Source organism: Stigmatopora argus, chromosome 11 (assembly GCF_051989625.1).
Source record: "Stigmatopora argus isolate UIUO_Sarg chromosome 11, RoL_Sarg_1.0, whole genome shotgun sequence".
Lineage (NCBI taxonomy): Eukaryota > Metazoa > Chordata > Actinopteri > Syngnathiformes > Syngnathidae > Stigmatopora > Stigmatopora argus.
The window spans coordinates 6770200-6794687 of NC_135397.1; the positions used below are offsets into that span (position 1 = coordinate 6770200).

Consider the following 24488-nt stretch of genomic DNA (forward strand, 5'->3'; position numbering starts at 1 on the left):
ATTTCAAGTGTTGGTGTGATTGGAAACCTGCTTTGAGACAACTGCCAAGCTTATTGTAATTACAGTGAAAAGTCTATGGAGTCTTGCCAGATGTCCTTAACACTGCCTGTGTTTTGTGTGCGCGTGTGAGTGTATAGTTGTGCCCTATGTTTGATGGTACTCCCTATTACGTGAATTTTTTGCAATAAGAATGGACAAGCGGCATTCTGTGTTGTTGCTTTTTATAGTGAAAAGCTTTTTTGATCTATTGTATAGAAATATATACTATATGTACTATTATGAGTTGCAAACTGCCCTCTGACTAAATTGAAAGCACAAATGGCTTCCCTTTCTTTCTTGACAAAATGCCAAATTCAGCACGTTTCCACAACTCAAGAAATTGTTTTATTGAATACAACACTAGAAGTATGTCTTTTCTCCTACATTTTCCTTTACTTTGTAATGCACTTTTTTTGTGGTGTGATATACATTGACACCCAAATTGGGACAGTTTGGTTTTGAGGTTTTCTTTTCCCAAACGTATACCACTACCTATATTGATGTGATAACTTTTTCCCGGTTGTGTCAAGTGTTTGTTTGATGGCTTCAAGCTCCTTTTGGTGTTCTGAGTGCATCGTGGCCATCTGTTATAGCCTTTTGTCACTTGTTTATTTGGTAGCCGCCACCACGCCGTCTGCCTGGAGACTTGCGTTTATAGAGGAGTCACCATCTTGTCTTGGCTGGCACACCCACTGGCCCTTAAATAATATATTATGGAACTTTGGCTGTGAAGCAGCATTGAGTTTTGTGGGGAAGATTTCCAAATGATTTAAAAGACTCGGTGGGCATAAGTGTCAAGTGTTCTGATGTATTAGACAAAGTCCAGCTTTGCTCTAAATCTCGCCGTAGCATGGGGGTGTTTTATAAGGCGCAGGACCAATGATGGGCTGCACAATTTTGACAACTATCCTAAATTTAACATTATGCGATCCAACTGGTAAGACGGCAGCACACCATTTCCTTGGTCCCACCGCTTTAGATGCCACCCAGTGTCTTTGCACAAACCCTATTTTAACGGACGTAACAGTATTTTTAAATTTACCACTAAAAAAAATATGGGTTACTCTGCATGTTTTACTATAGTTGTAAATATGTTTTGAATTTTTATATTGTTTTCTTTTCTTTCCATGCTCTCACAGGCAGTTGTGTTTAATAAAATTTTTAATCTTCTGTACAAACATGCATTGTTTTATTCCAAGCATATGTCTGTCATTTAGTTAGCCGAGATGGAAGGCAGGTTGACAAAACTCTTCATCGGTGGCAGCGGTTTAATCTTTCGTCCGGCCCAGCCTCCCTTCCTCTGCCACAAGCCGCTGGACGGGCGGATTCCGAGCCAGCGATTGCGGCCCGCCTTCCCGATGATCCTTTTGTTGTGATCCACGTTGGACACGCGGCCTACCGTTACCATGCATGTCTCCAGTACCTGTGTGGGTAAATATGACAAAGATTTCTTAGCTGTTGACGTTTTGAGTTGTTGTCATTCCACAGGTACTCAGACAATTCGCCGAAAGACGTTTCGCCGACGGACAGTTCGCCGAAACGGGATTTGCGCGCTCGCCCCGCCCCCGGATCATGTGTGTACATGTTTTTCAACCTCGGCCCGCGGGCCATATACGGCCTGTTACAGATAACATTCATTTAGGAATAACAAGGGCATGTACTGCCCCCCACTGGACATATTTCTAAATACAAATACTACAATGTGCTACCAATTTTTCATATTTTTTATTTTGTCCTTGCGTTTAAAGTAGTAGCCATTTGAGGATCACGCAGAACAGTACGTGACAGAAGAAATAGAGAAAATAAAGTAGTATTAACAGTAAGTACTACTGTAATGAAATTGTAAATCCAGAAATCCTACTCCAGAAAATTTATACCAGCATAGAAAACGTTGAGATTAATCTTTGATTTAAGATTCTCAGCAAATCATTTTGAATATATATTTCCTAAAATAATGGGAAATTATTTAAAATTGAACTAGAATTAAAAGTGTGTTCCATTGCATTTTCAGGTATTGTTCTCTAAGCCCTCTAGTCTGTCCAAGGCACTTAGAATTTCACATAAGTCTTCTAGTGTTGTTTTTTCCCAGTGTCGGACATCAATCCCCAGCTTTGATAAATTATATTGCGTGTCCAAATGGCTACTACTTTACGGAACGTCTTTCGGCGAATTGTCCGGTCACACATTCCACATGTTAGCTCACCTGAACCTGCCGCTTTGATGGAAGCTGAACAATGGCTGTTCCATTTACTTTACGGAGGAGAATACCACATGTGCCTGAGAACATGGATAGTGAAGTGGTTACATTTAGGAATCACATCCGTTATATGTCCTATATAAAAGTGAGAATTGTTCATTGTAAATTACCTGCAGCTCGAATGTACTCTGCTCCTTTCCCAGGTTGAACCTCCAGATTGTTTATCAGGGAGCCCACAGGAAGTGCTCCGAGGGGATAAGAGTCACCCTCATTTGCCTTCACTATAAAACATGTCAACGTGTTGGCAGTAACCTACTTCCACTGCTAAAATACTTTTCATACCTGCCATGCGTCCAATGATGGGCGATGTTTTAATGATGTTACCCTCCTGCATGTTTTCTGTCGCAATGATCCATCTTTTTCGGTTGCCGCCAGCCACCAGGGCGATGTCAGCTGATCTGGAAAGAAAATGGAGATGGAGACAATCTACTTAAACCAAACAGCAGGAACAGAACTCACCTGCATGGATCATATCGCACTAAAACAATCTTCTCGTCAAAGGGCTGCCCTTTTGCTTCGCTATCTTCATCATAGCGCAGACGTTGGAAGTCAACCCAGCGATATTTTTGCTTGTGGCCGCCACCGATGCCATGTACTCTAATTCTACCTGTAGAGTGACAAAACAGGTGTAAATGACTATCATCCAGCCCAAGAGTTGAAAATAATCGTTCTAAATACAGGCCCACCGACGTGTTCTTACCCGTGTGATCTCTTCCGCCAGTCTTTTTCATTCCCATTGGTCTAATTGAGTACTTCTCTCTGTACTTCCAAAAAGTTCTGTTCTGCTCCAGAGAAGCTGTGGTAAGGAATCCCCGGAAAGGAGCTGCACCAGACGCAGAAAATGGTAATAACACTGGCACACACGACATGACACCCAATTTGACCTGTCAAAACAAACTGCACGTTAGCTGCTTGCACTGGTGAAATGTGAATGAAATATGGTACCTGAGAGGACAGCAAGGCTGGCTGGGAGAGGGAAAGGGACCGCAGGGCTCGAGCCAAACAAGACACCGCCATCACTCCTCCAAAAGCTGCACAGAATAAAAAAATAAAGTACAATTAGATACTGGATTTATTTGATCCTCTGCAATCCTTTGACTAATTCAGTTCAATCAGATGTGTTTTAGGTACAAATCGCACTTGTGGTTACATATGGTCACTATAGTATCACCTTCATTTAGGAAATATATATTACCATCTTTAGTCAATCTTAACTTTAGTCGACGTGTGGCTGCAAAGAAATGGCAATTGGCAAGCTGAATATACAGTCTAAAAAGCCTGTGATCGCATTCATCCAGCAGAATAAATAAATCTTCACGTTCAAAAAGCTAGATCAAATATATAAGATGTGGTAATAAATGCAAAACAAACCTTGATCCCTTAGTTAATGAGAATTTCTTTCCTCGCGTCCTTCGTGAGTGAACGCGAACACTTCCCGTCGCATGCTGATGGCGTCAAGGTGGCAAACCCATCGACGTTTCTTCAACTTTTTTCTGTTTATTTCGTTGTATTATAATGGGTTAGCCATTGATACATAATTTCATATCCCTCACCAAATAATGAATGACTGTAAAGAAAATGACCTGTTTCATTTTAGTACAAATGTAGCCTCAGAGTCACGTGATGCCAATGACCATCTCTACCTCTAGATGGCAGTACCCGCTCATGTTGTCCCAAAATTATGTATTTGCTTTATGGTTTTCGTTTTAATTTTACTTCAAATCACCAGACACGTGTTCAACCCTGTAAATGCTCAATGTTTTATTCCTGATGCTCAATCTTAATCAACATTTACATCTAAAAACTATTTGGCAATGACAAGAAACAAAAACAAAACATTACGTCACTGAGATTTGCTTCGCCGCACGGGCTGATGGGTGAATTTTGCGGTATTGGAGACATTTTGGATTTAAAGGGGCTGGGCTGGGCGAAGGTGCTGGCTGTCGGTAAGAACATTCTATTTCTATCTATTATATCACAAAGGATTTCATATTCAGTTTGACATTGAGTCAATATACTTATAATTTTCACAATTGCACGCTTTGCCACCACCGATGACGTTTAAACGCGGCGAATCTGCTGCAAACAGGGAGTGGTGATGCTAACAGGCTAACTAAGCTAAACAGTCACTGACGACAACGCGGAACCGACCTTAAAGGCTCTACTTTTAACATTGCTCAAAACATCTCCGTGGATGTTTACAGCTACGTAAGGAAGAACGATATCCTTAACAAAGTATCCATTACGTCATAGATCTGGACAACGTGGCATGTCGATAATGCATGGAATTGTTATTTTATGCCTAATGTCGTATCGCGTTCACTGGAATGCAGAAGGTCTACCACGAGCAGTATCTAATCTTCAGGTAATAATGGCCATTTAAATGGACCATTAAATGTTCGATGCCAGTTCTTTGTGAATGGATTAAAAATAATACCTTATTCAATTCAATCAAACGCATTCAAATGATACAATTACATTTTTTTCTTACATTTGAGCTGGAGACATCTAGGCTATGAATCAGCTCTTGTTGGCTTTCGAGGTAAATAGCAGTTTGTGTACATGTTAATTTTTTGTTCACGACCCCCCAAAAACAGTATGCATCAGGGGAAGCTCATAGTGGCAAAATGGCATCTGCTGCATTCACTGTTTACAATGAAGACGCAGTATGAATGAGTGACCTATGTCTCATTCTCTTTGTGGTCATCCTGCCACACCCTCCTGGGTGACTACTTCAGTCATCTGACTGCTTTTTATGTACAATGCTTACTGGAAATGCGTGAACGATGATGTAAATATCCGCAATGTGATCTAGAAATGTGTGTTAGCATCACATCGTTATACCGAAGCACCTGTTCATTTCTGATCCAATTTCCATTTCAAGCCTTAGTCATCCCATCTACTGTCAATGGAACAAATAGGCACACTTTCAAAATGCACCACACACTTCCCAGGCTGTGTCCACTAGTTTTACTAAAACAAAGGATTGTCAGTACAACGACAGCTCGTGTCGCTTTAGGATTTATCATTATGAAAACTATGTTTTGCTTATTTTTGTTAATAAAGCTACATTAGGTTGTATTCACGGGTGTTATGATTCCACATTATGTTGGGCTCTCTAGTAAACCCGAGTCATCATGTCTGTAAAACAACAACAAAAAACACATGACATGCTTGCCTTATCAGCGACTTTGTATTGCTTTCTGGTAATTATTCACCCTACAAAGGCTCACTTCTGCTTCATACTAATTACTGTTTTACATTGCTATACTTTCTAGTTATACAATCTGATGAGCAAAAAAATCTAAGAAAGTAGTATAACCATGCCTGGTCTAACTAATTATTTAAAAAAATGAAACTTTGAATAGCAGCTTCGCATGATCATTTGTGAGTCAAAATGTATGTATTTGTCATGTGAAAACTTTGAATCCCAAACTGGGGTGTTAATATAAGACATCATATTTATGGTCTGTTGATGATGAGACAAACACATTTGAGCAAGATTTCAGCAGCCCTCATCTCACTACTCCGTGTGGTGATTTAACGAGTTAATGTACTACTCCAGAAAGAGAAAGTGTGAAATAGGATTTGCATAGGTTTCAATACTGAAACTGGAAGGGATGTTAAACTCCTTTTGTGGCTATTCAGTTGTCGTTGCATCGCTTCCATCATTTTTCCCTTGTGTCTGAGTGCAGAGGAGCTTGTCTCCATGGCTGCTCCCCCCATCCGACCTGCTCTTCTGCACTCTGCGACTCCTCCTGCGTTGGGCGGGGCTATCTTTGGATGTGCGCCCTTAGCTGAATATGTTTGTTGCGATGAAGGAAGGTCACTGTCATCCTACAGCCAGCGCCATTCTCTTTTTTCCTACCCCAGCTCGCTCTCTCGTCTCTCCCTCGCTCCCACCCTCAATGTCCTTCATTTGCATTAAAGTGTTTCGCAGGCAGTCCTTTCTCGTTTCTAGAAGAATCTCTGCGGATGAGCATAGTTAATTTTGTGTGTGGTTGTCTGTTGCTGGAAGACGCGGCATTATTGAAATCAGCTATTCTCCATTCCAGACTCATAAGGCTCAGATTTACCACTGGACAGGTTAGTGTCTTGTTTGCAAGCACGAATTATTTGCGACGGCTCATTGATTACCTTCCTACCAAACAGCTTCGTATTATTCGTTTCAAGGCTGATTTTTAACAGACTTCAGATAGTCCAAGAAGAAATCATTTTAGTTCTCATCTTGTTGTTACTGGATATAAATGTGTATTAATTTAACTACACAGTTTGCACTGTTCTGCCCTTCTGGTTTGAGATTATAACGCAATTGAAAAGATATCTGCTGGAGCAAAGAAGACAAACATCTCTTATTGTGCGTCATGTTGACGTGTTGCATATTATTACGTTATATGAAACGCTGAGGCCGGCTTATTTCTAACACACTGCATTGAGTTGTGGGAGGAACGTCTAATAGCTTTTGAGAGGACTCTCATGAACGCAACATCAAATGTTTCCCTCTCAAAGAGAAGTGACTTCATAGGTAGATTGATCAAACTTGAGGATTTCGATTTTTGTGATGTGAAAACAAAGTGGATGTTAAAGGTTAAATGAGGTCTGATCGACTGTCGTCTCACTTGAAAGACTTGAACAATAAAAACTTTGCATGCAAAATGCATGCTTTATCTCTTGTCCGAAAGCAGCTTTTATTTCTACTGCTGTGAACATTTTTGTTTCCTTGTCTGTGCTTAGAAAAGTAGCTAGCATCACATGACTTATCACATGTTAACCACTCATGCAGAGAGTAAATATTGTAGGCCTGTTTTTCCCAAATCAATTGTTGCCCTAAAACTATAACATTACATTTTGATTCATTTCTGTAAAAACCTCCCCTTCGTGTATCACTTGACACAACCCATTTAACAAACTATAATCTACCTAGAGTAAGAGATTAAGGTAAGAGATCTTTCCAGTCACACAAAAAGCATAATAAATTCTTTAGGAGATTAGAATAAGCAGGCTCATGAACCCGAGAATGAAGTGAAAAATCTGCTAAATTTGGTGCCATTTTGTAGTAGCGTCATAATTAAAACTCTGTTGACAGAACTCAGCTGTGATTATGTGACGTGCTATGCCTAACATTAAGGTAAAGCCATAATTATTACAAAGTAGTGACACACCCAGTTTGAGTGCTTTCACTGGGTTTGCTAGGTTAGTATTTTATTTCAAGGCACTGCGGTCTGTGCTTTAAAAAAAGTGCAGCCGTTTCAGATTTTAGGATATTAACTTGTCCCCAAGTCCAGCTGCATTTTGTACAAAAAAAGTGAAGATAAAAATAAAAAAAGGCCAAACCCTTTCTTGAGTCAGTTTCTAAATTCATCAGCTTTAGTTCTGTGGATGGCGACGCTCTCATTCAAGTTGATAAAGTGGAAAAGGTATCAGAGCCTGTAGTACCCCGCTAATATATATTAGAGTATAATTATTCCAGCATTAAGTTGCTTTTTATCTTTCCTATTGATGCTCACAGCTGCTTGGATCCCAGATGGAAGGGCAATCAGCCCCTTTCTGCATGTGATGTTACTAAATGAGTAATACAACTGAGAAAATTACTTGTTCCATTGGCTCACTAAAGGACTGTTAACGCCCTCATCTCAGCAAAGCCAAGATTTGGCTTGGCACTTACATACACGCAGTAAACACTAGTCTAGCAATTAATCGACTTTTGCACGTAAACTAATTAATACAATGATTGACAAATATTAGGATCTGTTATTAAACATTGTGTGTGGACAATGTTGTATTTCCTAACATGCACTCATGTTGTTTGGACTGTTGTTCTGAAAGGTTTTAAAACCAGCTAGAGATTGCTTGAAGGGTTTTTATTCGTGTCATTATGGCTTTTTTTGCTGTTACTTCAACAAAAAATGTACTATTTGAACTGAAAATTAACTTGGAATCTCTTTTCAATGGTAAAATGTAGGTGCTTCACTTTTTGTTTTTTTGGGGGACCACTATATAAAGGATCCCTACTCAGTCAAATGAGCAAAATGCCTCATTTTACAGAAACCTGTTCTTGACCACATCATCCAGAAATGAGTCGAGCTGATTCATCCTGCTCTCATTTTGGTGTTATCAGTTCTGTAATACCATGTTGCACTTTTTTTTTGTAATGCGCACAGGTTTCCCTGAGCACTCATAGAGATGTCCACCATGGTGTATGCCCGCGAAGAAAAGCTTGAAAAGCTCTCTCAAGAGGAAATTATCTCCAACACCAAACTGGTAATCCAGGGTCTGGAAGCGCTCAAAAATGAGCACAACTCAATTCTCCATAGTCTCTTGGAGACAATCAAGTGCCTGAAAAAGGATGAGGAGGCCAACCTTGTGCATGAGAAATCCAACCTGCTGCGCAAGTCAGTAGAGATGATTGAGCTTGGACTTGGTGAAGCACAGGTACACTGGGAAGTTTCTGCTGAGACATTTTTTCACAGCCTTTTCGCAATCCTTTTTTTTGAATGTTTTTCATCATCCTTAGGTCATGATGGCCCTTTCCAACCACCTAAATGCGGTGGAGTCCGAGAAGCAGAAGCTGCGTGCGCAGGTGAGAAGGCTTTGCCAGGAGAACCAGTGGTTGCGGGATGAGCTGGCCAACACCCAACAGAAGCTGCAAAAGAGCGAGCAGAGTGTCGCTCAACTCGAGGAGGAAAAGAAACATCTAGAGTTCATGAACCAGCTCAAGAAATACGACGAAGACGTTTCCCCCACTGTAAGTCGTTTTGCCATGTCTCATTGGGCGTCTAATATCGTCAAAGGCACCAAATCTTCTAATTGATGAGAAACATGTATTTTTAATCTCAGCAGGAGGAAAAGGACAGAGAAACACCAAAGGACTCTCTGGATGATCTTTTCCCCAATGACGAAGAGGAGCACGGGCAAGGAAGTAAGACCAATGACATTACTTTTCCATTGCTAATGGACACTACCCTCTAGAATTAGGCCTTATGCCTGTTTTACTTTTTTTCTCCTCATAGTGCAACATCAACACAACAGTGCAGCCGTGGCTGCAGCCCAACAGGGAGGCTATGAGATCCCAGCTCGCTTGAGAACGCTGCACAACTTGGTCATCCAGTATGCTTCTCAAGGGAGGTATGAGGTTGCTGTGCCACTCTGTAAGCAAGCTTTGGAAGATCTGGAAAAAACCTCCGGACATGACCACCCTGATGTGGCTACTATGCTCAACATCCTGGCGTTGGTTTATAGGTCAGCAATGACTCCACACGAGAGTTATATCATTTTTTTTGTCATTTGTGTCACTTGTCATTGTGAACTTTCTCCATCTTCACCTCTCAGGGATCAGAATAAATACAAAGAAGCGGCACATCTTCTCAATGATGCTCTGTCCATCCGAGAGAAAACTTTGGGAAAAGATCATCCCGCGGTAAGAATTGCCATGGCAGCTATACCTTCATAAGGACGTGGAAATGTTCTTTTAGTGTTCAGAATTGCTCATTTCTGCTGAATATGTTGGGCAGGTTGCTGCAACATTGAACAACTTGGCCGTGCTGTACGGAAAGAGGGGGAAGTACAAGGAGGCTGAACCTCTATGCAAGAGGGCTCTAGAGATTAGAGAGAAGGTAGAGTTACAGCCCTTGCACTACATCACCGCTTCAACAATAAAGCAGGGGCCCTAACAAAAGACAAATCTTTTTTTTAATATGTTGACTCTCTGTGGGAAAGACGTTACTGTGTTTAATTCGAGAACACAGCTTGAATGTAATGGCATACAATTGTAAAATGAAAACGCAATTGGACATTTCTCAGCAGGCTCCTACGCGTCTGCCTTTGCCCGGAAGCATTCTTCATCTATCTTTATTGATCGCGAAGCTATTAAATCCACCCACCGGATCCTGATCAAAGCATCTCAGGGTTGTAGGAGTCAATTGCAAAGAGAAGTCATGAGGCAGATGTATCATTATGTGACCAAAATGTATGTATCAATCATCAGGTGCTTGGGAAAGACCATCCAGATGTGGCCAAACAGCTCAACAACTTGGCTCTGCTGTGTCAGAATCAAGGCAAATATGAGGAAGTTGAATACTACTACTGCCGTGCCCTGGAGATTTACGAATGTAGGCTGGGCCCGGATGATCCCAATGTGGCCAAAACCAAGAATAACCTGGTGAGACATACACCACTAATTGCCTGAAATTTATTGGATACCGTGTGTGTGTGTTCTAAACAAATTGCCCTGGTATGTCACATGATCTTTTCTCAGGTAGCCCTTTATGGAAGTTAAAATAATAAGATTGTCATGTGACCCATCAAGAAGAGGGTTTTTTTGTGTTTATACTAATGTCCTTGTTGCGCGATAGTCAGCGGAATCACGTCAGCTGATTTTATTCATGTGGCTCCTCAATGCGGTGATTGCAAGACAGAAATAAAAGCCATGTGTTGCTATGACGTTTTGCATGAGTAACGGTGCCTGGTGGAAGTGGTTTGTGCTGTCTTGCTAATTGCTGGTTATTTGGCGTCTCAGCCCCATTTTCTTTTTTTTTCCCCCTAAACTGGATTTATTTCTCTCTGTTTACTAGGCGTCCTGCTTTCTCAAACAAGGAAAATACAAGGAGGCGGAGATTCTGTACAAAGAAATTCTGACTCGTGCCCATGAGAAAGAGTTTGGATCAGTTGATGGTAAGGATTAAGTTATGCCGTGAATGTTGACTTTCAAAAAAGATTTAATAACAGAAAAAAGCAGCTAAAATCATGCAGTAGTTTACTTTTAATTGCCCATCAGAGCTGTTTCTGTTTCTTGTTCATCTCCAGTAATGTGTCATCGTCCACCTGTAATTTATCTCACACCAGTGAAGAGTGATGGACAGGTGATTAAAAAGTGGACGATGTTCTAAGCAGGTGCATGCCTTCAACATTCAAAGGACTCAAAGACTCTTAACAAACAGCTTTTGGAGAAATAAAAAGTTTGTTTGTCTGAACTATGACAATTGCATTCTCTTTTACTGCAGTTAAAAAGAATCAATGTTGCAATCCTCTTTCAGTAACAAATGAAAGTGATTATATTTCTGACATTTTGAGGGTAACCTTCAAGAATTTGCTCAGATTTTAATCAAACAAAAGGTTAAACGCAACTCGTAATATTACTTAAATAAACACGTATTTGCATTTAACCACATGTGGTTGCAAAATATGTATGCTATCTGCATCCTCATGATTTTTTTAAATCTCTTAGTTGTTTAAAATTTCTCTACCGTGTGAACATTACAATCGTCGAAAAGCAGACTGAGATAACGTAAAACAGATTCATCCCTGCTTGAAGGACAATATGCCGTGCTCAGGTAGTTCAGTGAATCATCATTTGTTCATCATCAACTCAGAGAAGCCTCAAGGGATCTTGTGTGTGTGTGTGTGTGGTGTATTCTAGTCGTGTTGCGCAGTTTGTCGAACCTATTTCGTGTGTGTGTCTACAGCTGAAAACAAGCCTATCTGGATGCATGCTGAGGAAAGAGAGGAGATGAGCAAGGTGAGGATGCCCATGTCCTCTTTGTGACTTTTAGAAATAGTCCATAAATGAACAATGCCATTTTTCAAGATCATTGATGAGGAACAGGTTAGGTTAGTTCACATCATGGAAAATAATCCGGTCTTTTTCATGGGTTAAAAAAAAAAACAATTTTTGACTCAGCCCAAAACAGCTTTAGGCAAAACCATTGTTATATATAAACATAAAACATAAAAATGCTGTTGGTCTGGTTTGCAATGCTCCTCCCATTCACATTGACCTGTTTTCTTTTACTTCCAGGGCAAACACAGGGATAACACGCCTTATGGAGAATATGGAGGCTGGTATAAAGCTTGCAAAGTAAACAGGTGTGGCACTTATGTTTCATGCAGCGTTAGGTTGTTATCGGCAGGGTTATTTTTTTTTTCAAGTGGGAGGGGTGTTATAAAATATTTGCGTGTCTTCCAATTCATTCTTTTCCAAGTCATTTCACCAATCGCATGCAATTTTAATGTACAATGGCTGTAAAAGCTTAAGATAAAAAGTGAGCAGCTCATTCTGTGTGTGACATCATTTTTTATTTGGAGATATTTTGAGTGGGTTAAGCCAAAAACAGTTGAATATTGAAGACTAATTTGGAGCTTATTTCGTTATTAGGCTGTCACTTTTATGGGTGGATTTGTTTTCAAAATATGCTGTGCTGCCATTTTAAAGTCACTTGCTGTAGTAGCACCTTTAAATTCTTGCATCTTATGACACATTTTTAACTGCATTGTTTATGTTTCACTGGCCAAACTTTAAAGAAATTGCAAATAGATCTGATTTCACGAATGCCTTTTTAAAATCACCTTTAGCTAAACGTACACTGTTTTGCTTTTTCTGTGTACTCAGTCCCACCGTGAACACTACACTGAGGAACCTCGGGGCTCTCTACCGCCGTCAGGGCAAGTTGGAAGCTGCCGAAACCCTGGAGGAGTGCGCTGTGAGATCTCGCAAGCAGGTCAGCCTCATTGGGGGGGAATATGGAATGTGCTTACATGTGAAACAGCTTATCGCTCCCTGTTCTTGTCTAAATGGGATAGTCAATCTCACTATATTTCTCCCCTTTCCCTCAACATTGCTTTGGATCCAGAGTAACACAGTAAGTGATAGCCGCCTCCTTTCTCCTTGAATATCACTCTTATCTCATACCAATAAAAAAATTTAATGAATGTATCACTGTCTCAGCTGAATAGTTGCTAGCTTCACACCTTCAACCATTACGACCAGGCTAATGTTTACTTATTGCTAACGCGATTATGAATTGTTTTTGTCTTTGTGTTCTTCCCATCAGGGTTTTGACCCCGTCCACCAGACGCGTATGGTGGAGATCTTGAAGGATGCTGAGGGCGATAGGCGGAGGAGCAGAGAGAGCCTGAGCAGCGTCAAGTATGAGAGCGGCTCAGAAACTGGCGAGGAAGTGAGTATGGGCGTGGAATGGAACGGGGTGAGTACACATCCACTTGAATTGAGTTATATACAATCTAGTTGACCTTAAGGGAAGAACAAGGTGGTCTTATGGGAGTGTTAACACTGCAATTGCCTCATTGGGATATTTGTTAAACATAATCAGAAACTCACCAATTAGTGACGATAATGTACGAGCTCCCTTGTGCCTTGTTTTTCCTATGAGGGTTTATTACCAAAATATTTTTTGATGAAAGATAAAGCTGATTGAGTGTCTTGGCATGGCGACATATCGTATATTTGACAGTGTCTCCATATGCTTTGGAATACCATTTTGTGTTATGTTGCTTGCCGTTGTCTCATTTTAATACGTTGTCGCGGTTCTGTTGGCATTGCTTCTGCAAGGGAAGAAAGCACTTGCGAAAAAAAAAGATGGCACAGGCTCATGCTCAGGCATCCCGGCTACATATCACAATAGTTAATTTACTCGGGCATTCACCGACAGATTTAAATTCCTCCCTCGTTATCCTTTTTTATATCAACCATGAAATATGATTTACCTACTTGTTTGCAGTGTATAATAAATTTACTTAGCAGATTACAATCAACTTGCTGTTTTAATGCTGTAGAAATAGGTTAATGTTTGCGTCTTTTTTAAACAGTATCATGTGTCAATTCTCATTTCAGACAATTTGTACAGTTAAGAGAAACCCAGCTGTAAATGTGTGTCCTAGTTAAAAGAAAGCCCATGGTGAATTTTACATGAGTGCCAGTAAATGTGCCTTCGCCGAGCCTGTGCCACTTACAAACTATGCAGCTTCACCCTTCACCGCTCCAGCCAATTTAAACATGCATGCCGCCATGCCCGTCCAAGGACTAAACCAAGCACACTAATGGACCGTGTGCCCTCACATGGGTGCCATATTAACCTGGTGTTTGTTTCTCTGAGTGAGTCATTTTGACATGAAGGGAAGGTGGTGCATCTCTTTTGCGACACACATTTTAATACAAATGCTACACAATAGTGCCTAAAAATACAAGGGATTGATACACACACAACAAATTCATATTGCTTTTCAGAGGTTTTTTTGACACAAATTTCACAGCAATATAACATTAATGCCATCATTTTTGTACAAAGCTGCAGGCAGTATGCATCTCATATCTGGGAAAGCATATCTGTTGCCTAAACTCTTGCCTAGCAACCTTTCTTGATAGAGACTTCGCAAAAAACAAGTGATGCAATCGAATTTTTCATCGACGAACTGCACTGTGTGCAAGGAAGGTCTTTGGCCAAATATTTTAGCAATTGTTTGTTAATGTGTTTGAATGTGTTTTCATAAAAAGCATGATCTGGCTTCTCTATCTCGCCATTACTTCTGTTTGCATGACATCGTCCTCAACCTTGGCTTTTTGTTCTTTTCTTACTAACCTTGTCGTCACTGTTGTCATGACAACCAATCAGCCTGTCAATCAAAATTCCTTTCCTCATTCAGTGGATTGTACTCTCCCTTAAATCTCTATTCAATAAGCTCGGATGGGTTGGAATCTAGTCAAGTGTTTTGGTGTATTAGTGCCCAGGGAAAGTGAAGGATTAGAGTAGAGAATTTGCATCAGTGAATTTGATCCTGTTTTGGCTTACTGCAAGATGTTTCATAATCCTATCTGGTCAATGGACACTCAATTTTAAGTGTCCTTTTCAGTGCTGACGCTCGCTAATGGTCCATCTCTGCAACGCGCACACTTACTTGGAGGCTACACTGTGCCAAATTCAGACTTTGACCCGGAGAGGAATCAAAAACTGCAGAGTCACAGTGACTGCAAACACCCACATGCCGCATCCAAAACCTGAGGCATGCAAGGTCATTGTTTGGTTTCTTTGGGTGCGTGTTTAAAGTATGCAAATTTACAGTACATTATTACATTTGTTTACCTTAACGGATTCCTAAAACCCACCAGTTTTATCAAGTAATCCCAAAAAACAACCCAAATGTTAGTTTGTGGAACCTCTAAACTCCCAACATACCAATTCCACGATGCTGTTTGAATTTTAAAACAATGTATTTAAAATAAAGTAAGAAAATTAAAAACTAACCGGTTCTAGTAAAAATACAGCAAGTGTAATGTTAGTATTACAATTGCTGAGTCTCACAAAATAGTCTCATCTCATTTTCTGAACCGCTTTATCCTCATTAGTGTCGCGGGGGGTGCTGGAGCCTATCCCAGCTGACTTTGGGCCAGAGGCGGGGGATACCCTGAATCGGTGGCAAGCTTATCGCAGTGCACCTGGAGACGGACAACCTTGCACATTCACACCCATACCTAGGGGCAATTTAGAGTGTCCAATCAGCCTACCATGCATGTTTTTTTTGTGGGAGGAAACCGGAGTACCCGGAGGAAACCCACGCAGGTACGGAAAGAACATGTAAACTCCACACAGGTGAACCAACCTGGATTTGAAACCAGGACTCCAGAGCTGTGAAGCCGGCATGCTAACCACTCGCTCCACCGGGCTGCCTCTCACAAAATAGTTCAATTTAGAATTGACTTTAACTATATGGGCCTCCACTATGCACGTTTAATACTATGACAATCTTCAAAGTGGTTAATCAAAGGACTTAACAAATCATTTGTAGCAAGATATTTCATAATTATAATGAACCTTCTTGACACAGACAAACGTGCATGAAAATGGCAATATCTTCATTCACGAAGCATTTGAAAGATACATTTCGGGAAGGTGTCTAAAACAATATTGTGGCCCTTTTTAGAATATTTTTCTTCAATTCCACTGATTGCTGACTGCAAATGACTTCCCAAATTGTAGTTTAGATCAAGCACTGCGCCAAGTTTTTTTAGACAGAAGTAGGAGTGATGTGAGGAAGAAAGGCCAACCCTGAGCTGGTCATTTTTTACAACCTGTTCCCTTTTTTTGTCTCTCTTTTTCTCTTTCTCTCTTATCAGGCCTAAGCCATCAAGATTATTCCTCCATCCCTCTCTCCCTCCTCCAACCAATAGCTAAAGGATATATGTTGTCGCTCCTCCCCGGTGCGCCCCCCTCCCCAGCAGAGAAAGCCCCTCTTCCCCTCCCTCAGCTGTCGCATCAGTCCGCTGTCCGACCGAGAGCTGCCGGGACGTTTGGTCTTCTCGTCTTCGCCCCTACTGGTTTTCCATCTCCTCTCTCTGCCACTTTCCTATCCTTCCACTAACCCTATGTTGGAAACTTTCACTCATTGAGCAGAACAGTGCGGGTGCGCACTTGTAACCAACCTCTGCCTCCCTTCCTTCATTTTCTTACCCTCCACTTGCTTTAGCCGTATGTATGTTACGCATACAAAGTGTATAGGCGGCTGTATTCACACTGCAGGTCCAAGTACTCAAACCATTTTAAGTCACACTTTTCTCATTCGCCCACGTTTCCCCTTGGGGGAAACAAAACTAGCCGCATGTGCAGATACCGACCGGAATTGCATGTAGAATACGCCACAAATGCCAACAACGGTTAGTGAGAAGATGCAATTGAACAGTAATGAATATGAATGTTAAAAGTTCAGGTGGTCTGCGTTGACTTTTTCACTATTGGTTAAACACATTTAATTTTACAGCAAGGTGTAGTGACTTAAAGCTTGTATTGACAAGTCTTCAATTTTTTTTTTAAAATCATGTTCCTTTATTTATGCCACAAACAAGCATTTATGACATTAATTTTACCTTTCCTGCAGTGTGAATCCAGCCTTATTTCCGGTCATTTATTCTTAAATCATTAACTTTACATCACATATTTAAACTTTTCAAGTTCTCTAGTTACCCACATATTTTTTTTATATGCAGACATATATTTTTATGTTCATTGTTATGAACTACAGTAAATGTCCAGATCAAATGCCTAAACTAGTATGGTACTACAACATTTCACGTTTGTATCAAAATATTGGAGTCAACCAGAAGTACGGAGCCTTTTTAGTTCTGTCGTGTAGGTTCAGAAAAAAAAGCTTATGTCATTTTGTATGATTTGTTTACATTTTTATGCACATTTTTGGGCTGAATATTCCGAAAGCAGTATACGAACAGGTAAAGAATGATCGGATTCAGATGGCAAACTATCAGATGACATCAAGCTGTTGCCATTATGCGGTTGCTGTTACTGTCTTTAGACTTTTTGACTGCTAGGTCGCATTTGTAAATTGGAAAAGGTGGTGTGAAGCTGCATCCTTTGTAAGCAGACCAATTTCAGATGAAAATCAGACGTAACGGTCTCAAACACGCACTATTGCCTTTTCTTATTGTTGTCATTTAGAAGCCGTGGCGCAGTCGCAATTGACGTTTGCGTGTTTGCGTGCACAGCGATCAAACTAAACATGGTCACGTAGGTGAAATATTTTCTTTTCAACACCTCGGCATTAAGAAGACATGGTTCAGAAAGTTCACATTTTGCTGAGTGAATGTATAATGATTTTTAACACCGAGCGTGTCGTCGTTGGCTGTCCTTGTGGTGCATTCACGTTCTGGCTTCAGTCTTCTACTTGCCTTCATTCCTTTCGATGAGAGCATCTGTACCTCTGCTTCTATTCTATTCTCAGCTATAGAATTGACCATGCGCGTGCGTCACTTAATTGAAATATCAATAATGTTGTGTTAGTGGAATGCTTATTTATTGAACTGTCTACTCTTGACATATATCTATAGTGTGACCTTATTTCCCCAAAGTGAAAGAACATTGCATTAGGTCTTGTAGCAGTAGTAGTAGTTCTGCGTCATATTTACCAATTTGCATTGTGAAGATGATTGCATCAACTCTTGTTGGTATCCCAAATAAAGTTCTGTTTCATTTGTGAACTTGCTCCTCTGCGTTGGCATTTTTACATGTTAAAAAAATGGTGCCAAAAACTTTATGCTCATTTCCACACTTTGTTTCAGAATGCATGAAATGTTTGTGTCCCCTACTGGTAAAATATAAAAAGTAATTTGAGTACAAAAAAAATTATCCTCATGTCAAAGACATGCGTTCTCAATGCGATCAATTCTTAAACCTCTTAAACCAACTTTTCTGCAATTAATGAGAGTTTTTAAAATTACTCAATCCAATTTGACCCAAATGAAAAGTTGCTGCTCAAGTTTATTTATTTATTTTTATTCCTGAAATTTGTTATTTCAAGGCACATTTTGAGTAAAAAATTGTAAACCAGCTAATGTGTCTACTACATAATTGTATAACTTTTCATTCATAAAATAATAATGTATATACGAAATCATCTGTGGTGCAAACAGAATATTAAGATTTAATGTTAATGCTCGGATTACAGATATTATACTCAAATGTGTGCTATTTTTGGCAAATGATGTTTGCATATGAATTACTCTTAACTCAATTTCTGCCATTGACAGTGATAGGCATCCCTTCCTATTTGATTCTGGCCCTCCCAGTCAAACTAGATTGGACATCCATCGCTGTCAATGACAGTGAAACAATATCACTCGATGTTACTGTTAGTGTTGAAATGGATTTGATGTGTTTAGTTGTATACTTTTAATGTTTTAAAGTACAATACAGCACCCCCTGTCGGTGATGAATCTTATTTAAATGATGTCAATGACTTACACAGAGACAATGACAGTATTTAGTCTGCTAATGGCATGGTTTATGTTACTTTCATGTCTTCACTCATACTCTTAATCATCCATTTTTTTATCTTGAGAATTTAGTGTGTTGTGAGGTTGTCTCCAATGGGTTAGTTGGATTGCGTATGTGTGTGTCTGCAGGACGGCAGCGGAAGTCTCCAACGCAGTGGCTCTCTGGGGAAACTGCGAGATGTCCTACGCCGCAGCAGCGAACTGCTGGTCAAGAAGCTGCAAGGCAACGGACCACCTGAACCTCGTAGTACCAAGTACGAACGGCAGGACAGAAAAAATCAAGACGTGTCATCGACATGTCATGACTTTCTGCTCTTTTTTCCAGCATGAAGCGAGCAGCTTCCTTGAACTACTTGAACAAGACGGGCGATGAGCCATTCCAGGTAAGGCATTGATTGTTATTTGTGAGGTGGTACTTGCTGTAAAATATTTACGACATAAAACGTTGAAGGATGTCTCTTTATACGGCATTAACAATCTTTCTATCTAGTCACAGATTCGAGGAAGTAATAATTTGAGGGTGAGCCGAGGCCTGAGCTCCAGCACCACCAATCTCTACTCGGGAAACTGAGCTTGAAATCCAATTGGACCCAAAGATTTTTTTTTTCTCCTGACACACTCATCCAAAGAGCCTTTCATTTGTAGGAATGCACGGGGAGTTTTTGTCATTGTGCCTGTTTAGATTTGCCACCATTTTGATTCCTCATCATCACTGTGCACTTTGAGCGGTTTTAAAAAAGAAGTAGAAGTATAAATAACTATTTGCAGATTTTGTTGTTGTAAGTATCCCAAATGCAAATTTATTTGACTTCTGATCAGGGGGCAAATCATGTTTAAGGCAAAAAATAATAATAATATTAAATAAAATGACAACACAAGAGATATTGTGACATCAGTTATACCCACACATCCTCACTGCCTTCTCCTTTTTTCCCCCAAGCAATATGGATGTTAAAAAGACAAAGTGAAGACATGGACAAAACAGTGTTACTTTTACAGATTCGGGTATTAAAAAATGTCACGGGTAAGAGGGAAAAGCGGGAAAACTTGCGTTTGATTGGCTAAAATAGAACTGCCATTTGAATTGGAAAATGTCTGCCCTTTGGGTGGCCATTTCTGTTTTGTTTTTTTTCTTCACAGTGAGGCATCACTTTGTTTTGGTCCTCAATGTAGATGTGAGTTGTGTAAAGCTGGAAATGACGTATTGTTAATTTGCTATGATTTTTCAGATTCAATTCAATATCTATTTCGTCATACGCAGTTTCTGGGTATGATGACAATTAGGCTTTTATTGTTGTTGTTTGTTGAGTCAGTCAATGATGATGACAAAGCCTATGTCCGATTATTATTACAGTAATTTTATTTTTGAAATTCATATTTGCCTGTTGAGATGTGACCGTGGGTTAAAGCTTTGGGATGTGCAGGGTTTGGGGAAACCTTTTTGTCATCATGTGACATTTGTAAGTCAAATAGGCTGCTACTTTTGTCTTTTAGGTTGGAGATATGTATGGATTCTGCTGCATATCTGTGTTCACAACACTAACAAAAGTTTTGAGGCGCGACCCTGAGATCTACTTTTTTAAAGGTATACATACACGAAAAGATTTAGAAATTTGGCAAACTTTTTGCCCCTCCTTGAATGATCTCTAGTGCCATGTAGTCTAAAGTGGTCTACTCGTGACTTCTTCAAATTGTTTACACTGATCAGGATGTGATGCATGTTTAGATCTCAACAATGTGATTTGTGATAGATTTGCACATTACTCATAGTACTATATCATAATTTTAAATGAAGATACTAAAGAAAATAATGTTGGGGAAATGTTTTATGATTTTTTTTTCAAAACAGGATACTGGATTAGGGCTTTCTTTTGATTGATTGCTTTCAAATAGTGAAAACATTCACTGTAAATGTTGATTCAGAAATTAAATTGTCACTGCCAAAGTCATGCTTTGCCATATAGTCTAATATATTTTGTCTAAAATGCACTAAATCCAAAACACATTGTAATGGCAGATGTGACTCCCATTTAACACAGTTTGGTGTGCTTCGTTAATTCTGTTTGGTTATTTGCATACATGGATAGACAAAGTAATATTTTTGATGGAGAAAAAAATATGTACATACGTACCATATTGATAGTTTTTAGAAAATATAATTCCTCCTGTTTTAATTTGGAATGGCTGAAAGGTTTGACAGCGAATGATTGCGCAATAACCGGTCGTAGACGCCCAGTCCAGCTGGAAACAGAAGCGTCTGCCTTTGATTTACCAGCAGAGGGCGACGTTGTGTTCTTTGTTTATGGGACCTCTCCCGGAAGTTGCTAATGTTTGTAGCGTATGATGTAGTAATCGTGTTTTTAGAAACAATGGCGTCATTAACGGCTGGAAGTGAAGTCACATGAGGACACATTAAATAAAATATGATGGCTATTCAAACATATTTGGGAAACATGATAAAAAATGTATTCTTTTTTAAGCACGTTTTCAATTCAGATTTATCAGGGAGACAAAAGTAAAAAAAATGTTATGGATATATTTTTTTAATCTAGGAATTATAAGTACAATCAGCAAACCACACATTAAGTTTAAAAGAAGAGATAAAATTGAAGTTTATTTTGAAAGATACATCAGGAAACATTTGTTTCACCAGCGCACAATTGACTGGGTTGTACAAACACATTGATTGAGGGGAGTGGGAGGACGCCAACTTGGAAACACGGCGGACGGAATGAAACAAACTCCCCCACAGTGAAAACGAGCGCCTCGGTGGTCTGCGCTTCTGTGAACCGGCCTGGAGCGACCCACAAACGCCGGTTTGAAATCAAACATCGCACCCTGAGTTTATCGCCAATCTCCGTCGTTAGAAGTCCCTAAGTTCCCTGGCCGAACTTTCTGCGCGTCTTCTATCGAGTTGGGTCCGAGTGTGCTCCGTTCGAACGGCCGGCCTCCGGAAGCTAACGAACCGTCCCCACATGTCCCGTTCTCGCTAATCAACCTTCGCGACCAGGTGAGCTCCAAAGCCGGATCACGCGGGGACCACCGCAGGTACCGGCGGTCATTTGACCCGCACGGATCCCTTTAACGCCTCCTGGTCACGCTTCACGGCTCTGGAGAGGAGCATCGGAGCTCCACGAGCAGGACATGGATCTAACAACAGAGGCCGGGAATCGACGCGGAGAGGACGGGAGAAGATTCCGAATCGACCCGCTCTACGCAATCGCTGTACTCATTTGCTTACAAGGTTGGTACTGCATTTCTACCGTACAATTCATTGCACAAACTAATATGCATCTATCACGCACAGTAGTAAAACTCCTGTATACTTTAAAAACAGTTTCTTAATCTTTTTTCAGCTAATTTGATTCACACGATTACACTATTTTGTTGTTGTTGTTTTGTGAAAAGATGGATTCACAACTTCATTCATTCACTGCCGGGCCAGGTAGGATATTTTCAATATTCAATTTTCACAGAGTATATATGATGTTGTGTTGGTAAAATGTGCGATGGATGTTCAATGCATTTTTCCCATTCAAAATGGATTGGGCGTCTATTGGCGTCAATGGCAGGCAATAAGAAAATTGTGTGCCTATGGTTACTTAAGAAAGTCAAATTTTACCTGCTTCTTTAACTGCGTCACTGGAAAAGATGTAATGTTTTTTTTTACTATTATTCAACCAATTAAGTGATTCACTATTCTGAGATGTAGCTATTTATGGTTTTGGGGAACAATCCTACTCCTGTGCTTGAAAACTTGCCTTTTTGCTTTTTCTGTGATCAAGCTGATAACAATGCTGAAGATAAGCTTCATATAATGTGTCGTGTCAAATACCTAAACATGCAAGATGCCCTATATATAATTGCAGAGTGGGTGTCGTGACTATTTTTGTTCTGTATTAATCTGAGAAGACAGTATACTGTGATTATTAAAATTCCACCCACATGTTAGCATCCATGCAAAACCAATAGGCATCTGAACAAAATGGGCCGTCCACATTTTTGCTTTTGTCTGAAATTTGAAGTTCATTTTACAGAAATGTATTTTTCCCTATTGAGTTTAAATCAATCTTCACTTTAGTCTTTTAAAATGGCGTAATATCTCACGAGCGTGCCCAATGCTCTTTGCGTTTTGGTTGTTATCTTAAGCAGCGCAGCCTTGTCACTCAATCCGACTTGACGGATTTGCAATGATGATAAGCAAGGAAATGTAGGATGATGGCAGGCATCCACGCATCACTGAATACATCCTCACGTTGACTTAAATGTATTCTCGGTGCTTCTCGGTCTGTGCCCTTACAGCACACTCGAAATGCCATTTTACATGATACAAAATATTCATGGGGGAAGTGTATCTTTATGGGCGCAATTCATAATGCATGTCTGGCCTTGATGCGTCGCTACCTTGCTAGTGATTTTTATGTTTTTTGTTTTAAAAAAGTGACTTTTTTCGTTATCTTTTTTGCTGTATCTAAATGGTGACCATAATCTGAGCACCAGACGATGTGTGGAACATGGCGCATCACGCGTATTTGCATTAGGCGTCGTCAAAATGGCCGGGTGTCCTCTTAAGTTGAAGTATGCCTGTCGCCCCCACCCGTCTAACCTACTAAGGGTGCCCACTTTGGGATGAATGTGAGCTCTGTGTGCGGGGCAGCAGGAGAGCCGGCGGCTGTTTACAAGATGCATGAATAGTCAAGCCAGGTACGATCGCGACAGCCAGGGCTCTTTGCCTACTTTCGGAATGTCCTATTTCATACTATTTTATTTTTAAAAGAAGCTTGTTGGCACAAATTGTCTTTTCCAATTGCTACTTTTACAAGTACGGTAAATCCCAGCTGTATTAATAATATTTTTCAGGGCATTTAAAAGCTTTAAGGCAAGTTTCAAGCAAGAGTTGCGTTCATTTAATGTAGTGTTACGTTGCCAGGCAGCACTGAGATAGGCTAGAACACAACGTAGTATTAGAAGTTCAAAAAGAAGCTGTCAAAATGGTCTTCAGAATTTCAATAGTAGTCATTAGCACGGAGCAAAAACTATGTAATGATATGCTGAGTAATGTCATGTGCAATTTTGGAGATGCGATGAAGTGTGCTTAAAGGGTGTTTGAACGCATTTAAAAAGGCTTGAGATTGTGATGTTTAACGTGTCACTGATCTGACTGCACTGTGGAACTTATCCTCCATAAAAAATGCTGTACTATAGTTTTACTGTTTTTAACATTTTTGTATCTGGTCTGGTATGTGTTGCTTGTAAGGAGGCTTTCACTACATTGCGTTTTTAATGCCGCATCAGCTTCAGCAGAAGTAAATAAATGCATGAAATATTTTATGACACAGTGAAGGAGAAAGGTGAGTGGGGTGTCACTGTTCAAAATGTTATCCCAAAACTACGGACCCCAAAAAAGGTCATGTGTGTGATATTGCCCTGTCGTATCACTCAAATAAATTAGTTGAATCTTCATGCAATAAAATGACAAATGTGTGTATGCAAATGTAGATCTCACGCTACGTAAAATCATCGCCCTTTTGTTCATCACTAAATGTTACATTTTTCCAAAGGTAATGCATTAACAACAAAGTAGTTCACTTCAGTAGTCATGTTTTATTTGAAATTATTGTT

General features: G+C 40.0%; 3 protein-coding genes across 11 annotated transcripts in view; 2 read left to right on the forward strand and 1 right to left on the reverse strand.

The window, feature by feature from the left end:
• Positions 1–1182: 1182 nt before the first annotated feature.
• Positions 1183–3789, reverse strand: mrpl2 (mitochondrial ribosomal protein L2). The gene is made up of 8 exons (XM_077613076.1): positions 3668–3789; positions 3242–3327; positions 2997–3180; positions 2756–2903; positions 2579–2694; positions 2407–2517; positions 2243–2316; positions 1183–1462 (listed from the first exon to the last, which is right to left on the reverse strand). The coding sequence occupies exons 2-8, from the start codon at positions 3311–3313 to the stop codon at positions 1253–1255; spliced, it is 915 nt and encodes a 304-aa protein (XP_077469202.1). The 5' UTR covers positions 3314–3327; positions 3668–3789; the 3' UTR covers positions 1183–1252.
• A 268-nt stretch (positions 3790–4057) lies between these two features.
• klc1b (kinesin light chain 1b) lies at positions 4058–20815 on the forward strand. Of its 8 annotated transcripts, none has more exons than XM_077612874.1 (16): positions 4058–4242; positions 8458–8728; positions 8811–9041; positions 9137–9215; positions 9307–9535; positions 9626–9713; positions 9808–9909; positions 10281–10454; positions 10867–10966; positions 11758–11810; positions 12090–12157; positions 12681–12789; positions 13123–13248; positions 18996–19120; positions 19192–19249; positions 19357–20815. In XM_077612874.1, exons 2-16 carry the CDS (start codon positions 8480–8482, stop codon positions 19435–19437), a joined length of 1872 nt encoding a protein of 623 aa, XP_077469000.1. In that variant the 5' UTR covers positions 4058–4242; positions 8458–8479; the 3' UTR covers positions 19438–20815. The 8 variants fall into 8 exon arrangements, with proteins under 8 accessions (XP_077469000.1, XP_077468998.1, XP_077468999.1 ...); XM_077612872.1 differs by having other exon boundaries at positions 4060–4242; positions 13123–13275; XM_077612873.1 differs by having other exon boundaries at positions 4061–4242; positions 9134–9215.
• Positions 20816–21538: 723 nt separating this feature from the next.
• The window catches only part of ptk7b (protein tyrosine kinase 7b), a 44540-nt gene continuing 41590 nt past the window's right edge, over positions 21539–24488 (forward strand). For both annotated transcript variants that reach the window (XM_077613704.1, XM_077613705.1), the window contains exon 1: positions 21539–22110. In XM_077613704.1, coding sequence (XP_077469830.1) covers positions 22011–22110 — 100 coding nt within the window. In that variant the 5' untranslated portion in view covers positions 21539–22010. The remainder of the gene's footprint in view (positions 22111–24488) is intronic.